This window comes from Zingiber officinale, chromosome 1A (assembly GCF_018446385.1).
Source record: "Zingiber officinale cultivar Zhangliang chromosome 1A, Zo_v1.1, whole genome shotgun sequence".
Classification (NCBI taxonomy): Eukaryota; Viridiplantae; Streptophyta; class Magnoliopsida; order Zingiberales; family Zingiberaceae; genus Zingiber; species Zingiber officinale.
In genome coordinates, this window is record NC_055987.1 from 174,821,270 (window position 1) to 174,835,311 (window position 14,042).

Consider the following 14,042-nt stretch of genomic DNA (forward strand, 5'->3'; position numbering starts at 1 on the left):
AGGCTCCGAACGAAGTAAAAAATCAACCGTGTTCATTTCTTTACTTCCTTACTTTTCCGCTGCGTTTTAACTCGAGATTTTCGAATCAATATTCACCCCCCCTCTATCGAATCCAACGGTCTTACAGTTATTATATCAGGATTAAGAGCACACACTTCCATAATAACAAAGATCTTGTTCTTTTATGCAGTCAGTATAAAAAGAACTTACCTTAAATGGTCCTGCTCAATATACTCAGATTGTATTAGTGTAATTTTATAGTTAAGATAAACTAATACCAAATTATACTACGACTATTCCAATGGTTTGTTCCTTACCATCTTAGTCGTGAGCTACTATTTATAATTTATAAGGAATTGATAACATGATCTTCTGTGTGTGACACCACACACCATGTTATCTATAATATAAATTAATTGAACAACTACACTTAGCATATAAATGTAGACATTTGACTAATGTGATTCTTTATTTCAAAATAAATGTTTACAAAAAACTAGGCTTTTAGTATACACTCTAACAATCATTTGCCTCCGATCATGAAGTTTGCTCTTCCGTCCAATATCGTGGTCGAAGCTTCTTCCCTTTCTTATCTTTTGGGACTTCGAACGGTTCCTTGATCACCATCATGGTGTCTCAATCCGTGTTGAAGAAGATTTCCATCTTCATCATCCAATAGGTAATGTCCCATAGGCTTCTTCCTTCAAACTTTGGAGGTGCTATCAAGTCGATCATATTTTGCTTCCTTGGTAACCAGTCCAATGGAGAGCGTCCTCGCTCTGATACCACTTGTTGGGGATCTTGTACAGTCAACTAGAAGGGGGGTTGGATAAATGGTGCCCCCAAATCGATAGCTTCCTACTCTTGTTAGTTTGTGCAGCATAATAATACAAAACAAACAACCTAAAGACTAAGAAAAGAAATGCAAACCGCTAACAAGCTCATTTACGTGGTTCAGAGATAACTTGCTCTTACTCCATGGTTGTTCGTAAAGTGAACGATCCCTCAATCCGTCGATGGATTAATCCTCAGAAACTCCAGCTAACACAATCCTCCTTGTCGGTGGAGAAACCTTGCCACAACTTGACCAAGAGCACTCAGATTGCTAGGGCATTAGTTGACTACTAATTAGGGTTAACCACCACTAATTTCGTCAGCCTTAACCAAGCTCCAAAGCCTTGGTTATATAGGCCACGGTTTGGAAAACTCCGCCTACCAGTTGACTGTCAAAACCATCAGTCGACTGCCCTCAATAGATATTCGACCGTATCAACCCAATGGCTCGATACCAGTCGATTGGTGAAAGTACCAGTCGACTGATCCACACTTGTCGAATAAACAGAAGCATTCTGTTCGCTCCCAATCGATTGCCAAGTCGACTGAACCAGTCAACTGATGAAACCACCAGTTGACTGGTACTCGAGTACAATCTCTCAACACTCGAACTCTCACCCTTACGACTCACTTGACTCTTCGTTGTAGCCTTGACCTCTTGCCTTCAAGCCTATTTTCTTTGGCTCTCATACCTCTGTTAGGATATATACTAAAAGTCTAGCTTTTGGTATAAACATTTATCTAGAAATAAGAATCACATTGGTCAAATATCTACATTTATGATAAATGTAGTTGTTCAATTAATTTATATTGTAGATAACATGGTGTGTGGTGTCACACACAGAGGATCATGTTATCAGTACCTTATAAATTATAAACAGTAGCTCACGACCAAGATGGAAAGGAACAAACCATTGGAAGGTCGTAGTGTAATTAGGTATTAGTTTATCTTAACTATATAATTACACTAGTATACTTAGAGTGTAATGAGTAGAACCATTAGAGGTCGTTTCTTTTTATACTGACTTTATAAAGGAACAAGGACCTCAGTTATTATGGAAGTGTGTGCTCTTAATCCTAATATAATAACAAGTACATATATTTGATATTTATTTCTTTAATTTATCAATGGGTGAGATTTAGTTCGATAAATCAATAAGCCCGATAAGTTGGGAAATGATATCACTTATAGTGTGTGTTGTTGATTATAGAAAGAAACTGTGTTCTAGTGATCTAGGTTGAGAATGTCCCCAAGAGAAGCTCATAAGGATTGTCATGTTAAACCCTGCAGGTGGACTTAGTCTGACATGATAATAAGGTTGAGTGGTACTACTCTTGGACTAAGATATTAATTAAGTGAGTTGTCAGTAATTCATTTAATTAGTGGACATTCATTATCTTAAACACAGGGAGACTAATACACTCATAATAAGAAGGAGCCCAAAAATGTAATTTGGGAGTGGTGCGGTAGTTCAATAATAGTTCTCTAGTGGAATGAATTATTATTGATAAAATTAAGTTGTGTGTTCGGGGCGAACACGGGATGCTTAATTTTATCAGGAGACCAAAACCAATTCCTCCTCTCGGTCCCTATCGTAGCCTCTTAAGTATAGAGTACTATACCCACCTATACCCACCTTCTTACCCATCCTATAGGGGCCGACCAAGCTAGCTTGGAGACCAAGCTAGGGCCGGCCATGGCTTGGTTCATGGGTGAATTCATGTGGCCGGCCCTAGCTTGAACTCAAGCTTAGGTGGCCGACCCTGTTAAAATAAAAAGGAATTTTAATTTTAAAATATTTTTTATGTGGATAACATGATTTAAAAGAGAGTTTAAAAATTTAAATCTTTCCTTTTATAAGATTCTACAAAAGATTAAGAGAAGAGCTAAATCTCTTTCCTTATTTATAGATTAAAAGGTTGATTTTAATTTTGGTAAAAACTTTCCTTTTAATCATGTTCATGATTTAAAAGAAAGTTTAAAAAATTAAAAATTTTCTTTTATTAGTTTCTACAAAAGATTAAGAAAAGATTTAATATCTTTTCTTATTTGTAGATTGAAAGGATATTTTAATTTTTAGAGATAACTTTCCTTTTTGAAAATTATCCACATGTTTAAAAGAAAGATTTTAATTTATAAAATTTTCTTTTTATTAACCAATCACGAAGGGATAAAAATTATTGGAGAAATTTTTATAAATTTCCAGAAACAAATTAGGAAGTTTTAATTCTTGTTTTGATTAAAACTTTCCTTGATTTGGGGATTGGAGGTGGCCGACCATTGATATTAAGAAAAGAAAATTATTTTTAATTAAATAATTTTTTCTTTTTCATGGCAAAGGAATTAAGGAAGTTTTTATTAAAATTTCTTTATTTGTCAAGACCAAGGATTATAAAAGAGGGGGTAGAGGTGCCTTCATGGCTAACGACTCTGTTCTTTTTCTTCCTCTCTTTTCTTCCTAGGTGTGGCCTGCCCCTAGAGTTTCCCCTTCCCCTTCTCTCTTCTCCTTCTTGTGGCCGAGACTTCATCACCTCTTGGAGACATAGAAGTGGCCGGATCTAGCTTGGAGAAAAGGAGAGAAAGGAGGCTTGTTTCTTGCATCCCTTGGAGCTTGGTTGGTGGAAAAAGTTCTTCATCCTTTGGAAGTTTTTGCTTGGCCGAAACTTGAAGGAAGAAAGAAGAAGGTGCCTTGGTGGTTCTCATCTCGGAAGATCATTGCCCACACAATGTCCGAGGTTAGAAGAGGAATACGGTAGAAGATCAAGAGGTCATTGAAAGTTCACAAAGAAAGGTATAACTAGTAATTATTTTCCGCATCATACTAGTTTTATTTCTTTGTAAAAATACCAAATATAAGAGGCATGTGATTCTAGATTTCGAATTAATTTTCGATGTTGTGTTCTTTTGTTTTCTTTTCGAACTTGTGCTTTGATTATTCTTTTTGGTTAACCTAGAGTCATTTAAGGAAATTAAATATTAACTTTCCTTAAAAGGCTTTGTCTAGGCGGTGGTGGTTGCTCCCATATCCAAGAAGGTCATGTGCCTCGCCATGCAGTCCTGGAAGCCAAATTTGAAAATTAATATTTAATCAACTTTGTGACCTAGGTGATTTAGATTGAACGTGTTAAGTTCCGCAGGAGATCCAAATCTAAATCTAAAAGAATATATAAGTTAAACTTGGGATCAAACGTGTTAAGTTCCGCAGGCGATCCAAGTTTAATTTAAAAGAATACATGGTAGTTAGGAAAAGGTTCAGACCTTTGTACAAAATTTTGTACAGTGGAACCGTTAGGTTTTCCGAGTAGCAACCAACACCCTCGGATGCATTCAAGCCCGCGGCTCGTCGCCAATGTCATCCTTCGCGTATGCCTCGAAGTCGCTTCCCTTGGCTCTTATTCTTGCTGCCTTGTTCACAGTCCCTCCGATGCTCTATGCTTCATAGGATTTGAAGCCATCAAGCTTAGTCATATGTGTATGCTGCAAACTTGCACACTTATATACACATATCAAATACAAGAGTAAACCTAAATTAAACCCTTTGCCCAAATACCAAAACACATGATCGCACAGACCATTGAGATTGCTCCAACATCTTATACTTGATATTTTAATCCTCTCATTGCTTAAATCCTTCTTTATGTTGTATTTTATAAATTTGGATTTATTTTGAATGCCAATGTAATTTTCCCTATATTTATGACATTATATCTAAAATTTGAATGTGATTTTGTAGGAGAACAAGATGAGCCATGGACTTAGTTGCGCGGAACCAATCTTAGCCCAAAACTAGGGTTAAAGAGAGTTGGTTTAAGAGTGAAAGGGGTTCGGGTCAATTGGAAGGTGGGTTACATCTATGAGGTTGATTCACCTCCTCAAGCCATCAATGGTTCACCACCTTTTCAAGCAATCAACAGTTCACAACATGGTTCAATTGAGAGTTTAGTTCATCTTTGAGTGATTCAATTGGGGATTGGTTTAATATTTGAAGGGTTCAATTAAAGCATCAACCAATTCACTTGTGGAGAATTCGGTTCACCATTAGAGAAGCAACATAACACACTCCATCCCACAAAACTTTCCTCATCTTGAACACTATTTCCTTCCTACTCCACATCGCAATCCATCTTCTAATCCTCCACCTTCATCCATACTTGGTGGAGGGGTTCCTCCGGCCATCTCCATTACCATATGCAAGCCCTTATCCTAGTTAGGAGAGGCGCTACAATCTTCCCTTCCACAAACGAACACCACCTCCATCTTCCTCCACACTGCCAACCATCTCCACCTTCATCCCGCAAGTCATCACTAGAGCTCAACTCACTCTCTCCCGGTTGGAACTGGGAGATGCTCCATTTTTATACACCTCAAGAGAAGGAAAGTGGATTCCCTTCCTCATAAGAGAGCATCATCCATCGAGGAGAAGAGATAAGAGGGAGTTCCCATCGTCATCTACTCCACCTTTATCTATAGTAGTTTAGGGGTTCATAACTCTCGATCGTATCCATCCACCATTTGTCCTGGAACTTTGGGGTTCAAAGTTTCGTGTACAATTCCACCGAGCTCTTAGATCCGAGCACTCCTCCACAATCACCATCCATAACATTCATTCCAATTGGGGAAAGCTTCCTTATTTGTATCACTTAGTTTCATTTAGTTCTTTTTTTTGTTTGCAATGTGTTTTTCATAATGCCCCTTAAAATTTTGCTACTTTAGTTAATGCATTTTACCTTGTTTAAGTTCTATTTTGTCTTGTTTCATCAAATGCTTTTCATTATATTCTCATTAGGATTAGATTAAGGACACTTTACTTTATGTTTCCTTTAATTCCACCACAATTGTAGTTAGTTAGTTTAGAGTTTTAATTACTCACATTGTTTAGTCTTAGCATCTAACTCAACAACAAAACCCCATTTCAAATAAATTGATCATAAAATTATCACTTGTCAGCTATATTTCTTTAGATAGACGATTCGGATCATTCCTTATATTAATGTAGAGAAATTCGATAATTATGTTAATATTGCAGTATGACCTACAACGTGATTAATATCCAATCACCCAATAGTAGGATGCTTGAATATATAACCCTAAAAAGTTGATTCTTTTGGAAGTCTCTATCTATATCATTTCCAATCAGGGAGTGTTTCTTGAAGATGATGTCAATTTGTACCAAGTGGTATTCTCACATGATCAAATCTCTAGATCCCTTTTGGAGAAAAAACTCTAGTGCTAACAAGGTAGCATAGATCTACGGCATAAATCATGATTTATCATCCAAGAACCGATAAATCAGGCAAAGTTAACATCAGAAAGGTGAATTAACCAAATCGATAATGCAAAGTGAATTAACCAGATCGATAATGCTATTTTCTCAAGGATAGGTTATATAATCTACCAGAACATCCAAATTTGATCTAAGTTATCAAATAGATTAGTTGAAGATCGAGCATAAGGGAAAGCAAAACTATTCCTCAGATAAGAAGTTGGCTGTGGCGGTAGGAGGCCTTCTGCAGCAACTTCTTGTGGCAATCGGGTACGTCCTTGAAATGCTTCCATGGAAAGGTCTCGGTGAGGTAGCCCACATTGATCTAGATGGTCTTCGAGTCCTCGTCGGCCTTGATGCTGGAGATGGGGAACCAGACAAAGTGCTAAAGGTGAATGTCGAGATAATTAAAGATGATGGATGGTGTGAATCGATTTGTGAAAACTTAGAGAGATAGTTACTAAGTATGACATGCTCTATCTCACCTCTTGGGCGAGGCAGCGACGACGAGGTGACTATGGCTTCACTAGGTGTCGGGGAGAAGAGCCGTACTTTCCCTTCCAAATTGCATAGGGTAGTCCTAGAGGTGTCCCAAGGAGAGGGTTATCACCTTATGCTAAAATAATAATAACTAAGCTTGATCTTACTAGGTGAGATCGATTATATATATCCTTCTACGATATTGGAGTATATCTCCTAATATATTATCATTTATATTTAAATAAATTTTATCTTATTATTATTTTTTTAATCAAATCTCTTCTTCCTTTGATTTTTTTTAGTTGACACCAAGTATATATTCAACTTGCACTGACTAATCCTTGGGTTGATCGGTCCAGCTCCACAAAAAATTTTCACTAATTACTAGGGTAAAGCGGGAAGTGCTCACAACGAACTCATCAATTTAGAGTTCTTAGGTCAACCGTCCATTAAAAAAAAATCATCTGTCAATTCACCAAAGTATACTCAATCCTTAAACATTTAAAAAACTGAGAAGATACTCTGTCACTGCACTATTATTCCTTCTATGACTTTTTTTACGTATATATTTGTTATAGTTTTATATTATGTAATTGAAATATTTATAAATATATATTTGTATATCTTAAATATATATTTTATAAATATTTCTTTAATAGGTGATCAGATCACCTATTAAAGGATTGATACTATTATAAAAGTGGCAAACTTGCTCAATGATGCCTTATACTTATGGATGCTATAACGCATTACTAAATCCATTGAGATTCTTCCAATTGTGTCGGAGCTTAGGATGACCCATATTTTGTTGTCCAATTATGATTTGAATAATGTCGTGAGCTCGCATAACATCTAGGCTTAGTTTGGAAGTTGGGAGGGGAAAGAGAAGAAGAGAAAAGAAAGGAATGAGGGAGAAAAGAAGAGAAGGGAAATGATATATTTTTTTATTGGAGAGTGGAGGAAAGAAAAAAAAAAATCATTTTTTTATTTAAAAAAAAAAAGAAAGAAAAAATAATTTTTTCTTTAATAAAAGTTTCCCTCATTTCCTCTTATTTTTAAGTGGAAATTATTTTGATTATAAAAGGAAAATTTTTCCCATCCCTTTCTTTTTCTTAAATAAAAAACTCCTGGACACTAATTTTTTTTTTCACTTTTCCATCCAAATTTACCAAACGAAGACGCGAGCCACTTTGAGAATGAGCGGCGCCGCCCGCTTTGCCGACGCCAGAGCCCACCTAGTATCCGCCCTCGACGCCGGCGCCCGCGACCCCCGCTGTCTCAAGCGGCTCCTCGCCCGCGCCGTCGTCTCCGGCCTCCTCCCGGACCCCTTCGTCTCTTCCCGCTTCGTGGCAGCTGCCGCACCCTTCGACATCCCCCTCGCCCTCCTCGCCTTTCGCGCCGCCCTCCCCCGCCCCTCCGCCTTTGCCTTCGCCTCTCTCATCCGTGCCCACTCCTCCGCTCTGGACCCCTCCCCTGCATTCTCCCTCTTCGCCCTCATGCTCCGCTCCGACCTCTACCCCGACCGCTTCGTCCTCCTCTCCCTCCTCCGCGCCTCCATCAACACCTCCTCGTTGCCCACCTTGCTCTGCCTGCATACCGTCGCCCTTCGACACGGCCTCCTCGGAGACCTCCACGTCGCCACCTCCCTTCTCCACGCATACGCCTCCCTGGGGCTTTTGCCGGCCTCCACACAGCTGCTCGCCGAAATGCCCCACAGATCCACGGTCACCTACAGTGCTCTCATCTCCTGCTGCGCAAGGGCAGCTTGGCACCATCACGGCCTCTGCATATTCGCAGAAATGACAAAGCACGGGACTCACCCCGACGCATTCGGCGTTGTGGCCGGCCTTCAATGCTGTGCTGGCCTCGGTGCTCTGGGTCACGGCCGCAGCATGCACGCCCTGTTGCTGCGTCAGCTTATTTGTTTGACCTCTGAAGTGGGCACGAGCCTTTTGCAAATGTACACCAAGTGCGGATGCTTGGAGGCTGGCAGGAGGGTGTTCCATCAAATGGAGACTGTAAGAGATGTATCGGCGTGGACTGCGATGATTGGTGGACTGGCCATGCACGGCCGTGGTCAGGAAGCCATAGCTCTCTTGGATCATGGCATGAGGGCAGACGATGTTGCTCCGGACAGTATGGCATTCACTTGTGCACTGCATGCTTGCAGTCATTGTGGCCTAGTCGAAGCAGGGATAAAGCTTTTTAATGAGATGAAAGAAGTTTATGGAGTTGAGCCTAGAATGGAGCATTATGGAGCAATGGTGGACCTACTTGGTCGCGCAGGGAAGCTGGAAGAGGCAAAGAACATTGTCGAATCGATGCCTTTCAAGCCCAACCGGGTTGTTTTGGGTGCTCTGCTACATGCCTACACTGTTAATGGTGGATCGATGCTCGGGAAGCAACTGGAGAGGCAATTGTTAGGATTAGAATTAGAAGCAAGGAAACAGGAGGGTGGATTCTTTGTTGGGGTGTCTAATGTGTATGCTAGAGTTGGCAGGTGGAATGAGGTGAACTTGATTAGGCATAAAATGGTTAAAGAAGGGTTGAAGAAGGAGAAAGGGTTTGCCTTAGTGGAGGCTGAGGGCAGGTTGCATAAGTTTATGGTGGGAGATACAAGTCACCCACTAACAATGGAAATGTACAGAATTTTGCACGGATTGGATAGGAGTATAATGTTAGAATAATGGTTCAAGAGTGCAAGCATTCTATAGCACCATTTTCCTTTGGTGTCATATAGATTGTTCAAAATGGTCAGTTGGTATTTTAGATGTGCCAAGCGTGCAGGATTCAAGCAGCAACATTTATTCATCTTTCAATACATCAACAAAAGACTTTTGGTTCTCTGAATTGGCAAGCCACTTCCAGCAAGCATCAGTCTCTTGGTAACTTTCTAAGTAACTCACATCTTTTGGTATCATATAGTCCACTTATCACTGATTGATTCTTTTCGCTGCACTTCACTTGTTCAGCATGTTATTGTGTTTTCCTTCTCAGTTATGTGATGATTCTTTTGTACTTGGCATGTTTGGCATGCTTGAAAGAATACTTGACACTTCATGGATCCAACTACTTTGGGTGCTGCAGAATCACCAAGTTATGTCAGACTTCTAGTTGTAGTCTTTTCTAACCACTTTTGTTTGATAAGATTTACCCTTTTACATCTTCCCATTTCCCAGCATAAGAATATTATAGGATTATGATCGAGGAAATGGATTGGCATGTGTTTCCTACTAGAAGGGAAGGAGCGAATCGATAGCACACTAAAATAAAACTCTTGAAAATGCAAAGGCAATTCGATTGTTAGTTGTTCGAGGGTGCTCTTGAGTGTACAGTGAAGTTGTAATGAAAATAATAATAATAATAATAAGACATAATTACACCTTCATATAATGCGGCATGAGGTTTGAGGTTCGAATCTCGACAAAGTCGAGATAAATGTCTCCCTTATGTGCTAGTCATTATTCTAAAGGCTAGTAGCCGTCCGTGATTTACCTCCTCCGTGTTCGTCCAGGGACGGATTGGCAGGGGCGCGGGGGGCGAGCGTATTCGCCTTATACCACAATGAGATGGTAATGTGTCACCCTCGAATGCCCACTAAAGTTATTCCTTCACAAGAGGTAATGAAGTTAGCCTTTTACAATCCCAGCCTTGGAATGATTACAATATGCTCTTCTCTCAAATAGACGATGAAATGAAAAGCTTAAGTTGAAAATTTTGACCTTGATTAAACCCTTGAAAGCTTTGAAAACTTGAGAACTTATGCACAACAGAAGGATGCTTTTTCGTGCAAAGTGTTGGCTCAAAGATCCTTAAGTGCTTATAAAATAGACTCACGGACAGACACATTTAGTCTGCCTCTAGTCGATCAAAATGTCCCTCCAATTGATTGCTCAATCCTCCTGACTATTGCTTGAACAAAAATATTTTTATTCACCAAATCCTTGCACTCAGTCGACTCCTCGATCTACTAATATTCTCTAATCGAATAAATTCATCTATAGTTGAACAAATTCTGTCGATGGTCCCTCCTTCGATTGACTTATCTCTCTGTAAGCCTATGAAAAGTCTAGGACTGAGTTAAAACTATGACAGGACCAATAGTTGTTCGATCAAAGGTTTCATATCAAGCCATTTGGCAGTCTACCCCTTGCCAGTTAAACACATCATCCTTGTTGATGTTACCTATACACAAAAAAAATCTAAGATTACAAATCATTTCCGTAATCTCTCAAAACTTTCGTGTCTCCACATCTACCACCTCGTTGATGCTCTTTACTCTAGAGTCCGCCTCGTGTTAGCTTTGGGTTCATCAAATGCAACAAGCTTTTCTTGGTGCAATCATGCCCTTCTTGATGCAATCATGCCCTAACATGTGTGCATGTAGTTTTGATGTTTGGATAATATTTTGTATTAGAATCTTTGGCGGTCGGTTAGAGGGGGATGAATAACTCCTGCACAAAAACAAAACAAGAAGATCTTTCTCGGACTTATAACTTAATTAAAATAACACTTGCATATAAGAAATATAAAAAAGACTGAAAGATAGAGCACGCGGATTTACTTGGTTATAACCGGGGAGATTGTTAATCCAAAGAAGTAAAGCGCACTAGTTTCTCCTTCAGGCGAAAAAGTCTCTTTACAGCAATGACAGCACAAAATCAGAGAGCTAAATAGAAAACTAAAAGCGTGCAAGTGTTGTTTCAGAGTTTCTTTTTTTCTACCTAGCTTCTGAGAGCAGAGCTGTTTATATAGCCCTGCTCGGAGTGTCTGGAAGCGTTTTAGGTGTCTAAAATGAGATAAAATTCTATGCCCAACGCAACGTTCAAGCGTCATGTCGAAATGGCTAAGAATCTGGTTCCGAGCGCCCGGAAGGGTTCCGAGTGCCTCGAAGGTTGAAAGTCAACATTTTGTTGACTTTCTCTCCGGGCCTCCAACTTCGGCTCCATTTGCTTTAGATCGAGTCTTCTACTCCGGTTCCGCTCGCTTGGGTGATTTCGGCCATCCGGAATAGGGCTCACCGGAACCCAACTTCCAGCCTTCTCGAGTAAACTTTCGCTCCGGCTTCTCATCCCTTGAAATCGTTGCTTGCTTCCTTCTCGTCCTCCAGCGTACTCTTCCACAGCTTTTTGTCCCTCGGACAGCTGCGTCTTTTGCTCCTCGATCAATCTTCCGCTCCGGCTTCTCATCTCTCGGAAACACCACACGTTCCCTTCTCGTCCGTCGGTGTACTTTTGAGCAGCACCTTGTCCCTCAAACGCATCAAGCCCGTCGGCGCTCTCCCGTGCCGTCTTTCTCGCTAGCTGCGTCTTTCGCTTGACTTTCTGTGCTCCTAAGTTCCTGTACATTTAGACATAGGGTTAAACACAACAAGACCTAACTTAACTTGTTTGATTACATCAAAACTACCTTGGGGTACCAACAATCTCCCCCTTTTTGATGTGAGCAATCCAAGTTAAGTTAGAGTAACCCAACATAAAGTAAAAGAAATAAATTTTGCAATAAAGTGCAAAATTTAAAAAAAGTTAAGCTACCTCCTCCTAGATTTAATCTTCCTTTCTCCCACTTTGATCACGTAAAAAATGAGGTACCTCAAAAAAATCTAAAGGTAACTTTTCAAAAATAAGAAAGTTTTTAGTTAAAAAAAGAACTCTGATTTTCAAACATTTTGAAAAACTTATCAAGTTTTTGAAAACTTTGAAAATAATTTTGATATCACTTAAAAAAATTTATAGTAATTTTAAAAACTTTAAGTTTTGTAAAAAAAAATTCTAAGTAAAAAAATGTTTGAGTAACTATTTAAAGCATTAATTACAATTAAATACTTTATCAGTTAGACAATTAAACATTTTATTTCATTAATTGACTTCCAGGTTGTGGTGAGGCACTAGGCCTTCTTGGTTATTGGAGCAATAACCACTTTCAAGACAAAGCCTCTTAAGGAAATTAAACATTTAATCTACTCTCTGAAAGCCCTAAATCCAATTAAATTTTAATTTAGACAAGATTTTGGAACCCAATATAGGTTCTAGCTTACTGGATTAATTAAAAATCTTTTAGGTATGTATTTCTTTGAAATTTTCTTAATTTGTCCCTTGTGGTGTTTAACATACCAGTTCAAATTATTATATCTTTTGTTGTTTTGATTAAACGAACATGCACGATTTGTCAAGTATGCTATTTCTGTTTGTAAATTATTATTTTCTAATTTTATTTTATCAAATTCTTCTAATGGACAAGATTTGGGTTGAATTAATTTTAACTCTTGGTTTTTCTTTTTCTAGCTTACAGCAATCCTTTGACAATAATTTAACAAACTTGAATAATTTATCGGGAGGTAGAGATCATACTTGACTTACCTTGTCGATCCCATCATTCGTAGCTCCCCTTGAACTGCTGCTTTCATTCGATGTAGCTCCCCCTTCATCGATGCTCTTGATGCTCATTTCGGACGAGCTTGCTTCGTGTTTGTTTTCTTGATGGCTTGCCATTAACGCAAGTCCGGAGAAAGCTTCAATCTCTTATTCGGACGATGTTTCGTCCCACGTAGCCTTTAGCGTCTTGTACTTGTTAGATTGGACATGCTTCTTGTTCTTGCCCTTGTCTTTGTTCTTCAATTTAGGGCAGTTGTCTTTTATGTGTCATTCTTCATCACAGTGATAACATCTGATTCTTCTTCGTTTTCTACCCTGCAGATTATTAGATTTTTCATATCTAAGTAATTTTTTAAATCGCCTTATCATCATTGTTGTTTCGTCGTCATCGAGAGAGGATTCTAAATCTTGTTCGTCCATTTTTACCTTAAAGGCAACGTTGTGCTTCGGCTCCTTCTTTGAATCTTCACATCTCGTTTCATGGATTTCAAAAGTTGAAAATAACTCTTCTAAGGTAACAGATTCTAAATTCTTAGAAATATAGTAGACATCTATTAATGATGCCTATTTGTATTTCTAGGGAATGCATTAAGAACGTATCTTAGCGAATCTCGGTTGCTTATCTTTTCTTTGAGATTCGAAAGTCTGTTGATGAACTCCTTAATCCTCGAGTGAAGATGTGCTATAGTTTCGTCTTCTTCTAATCGGAGGTTGTTGATCTGGTTGCGAAGTCAGTCCCGTCTCGTAAGTTTTGCCTCCGAGGTTCCTTCGTGAAGTTCCAGGAATTTTTTCTAGAGTTCCTTGGCGGACTCGTAAGCTCCGATCCAGTTGACTTCTTTTGGCGGTAGGATGCTCAGCAGATGAAACTTTACTTTGTTGTTTGTCACAAAGTCGGCTTGTTCCTTCTTCGTTCATTGATACTTTTCTTTGCCCTCGGGTGCTTCAAAACCAAATTCCATTATTAACAATAAATCGAAGTCTGTTTTGAAAAATACCTTCATTTTCTTTTTCCAACTTGCGAACTCCCTCTCGAATTTTGGTAGGTAGATGCTTGGTCCGGTTATCTCGTATGCTTCGTTCGACAGTTAAT

General features: G+C 39.1%; 1 protein-coding gene across 1 annotated transcript; it reads left to right on the forward strand.

Moving 5' to 3' along the window:
- The first annotated feature begins 7,733 nt into the window (after positions 1-7,733).
- Positions 7,734-9,676, forward strand: LOC122012568 (pentatricopeptide repeat-containing protein At4g21065-like). The gene has a single exon (XM_042569152.1). The coding sequence runs from the start codon at positions 7,775-7,777 to the stop codon at positions 9,263-9,265; it is 1,491 nt and encodes a 496-aa protein (XP_042425086.1). The 5' UTR covers positions 7,734-7,774; the 3' UTR covers positions 9,266-9,676.
- Positions 9,677-14,042: the final 4,366 nt, after the last annotated feature.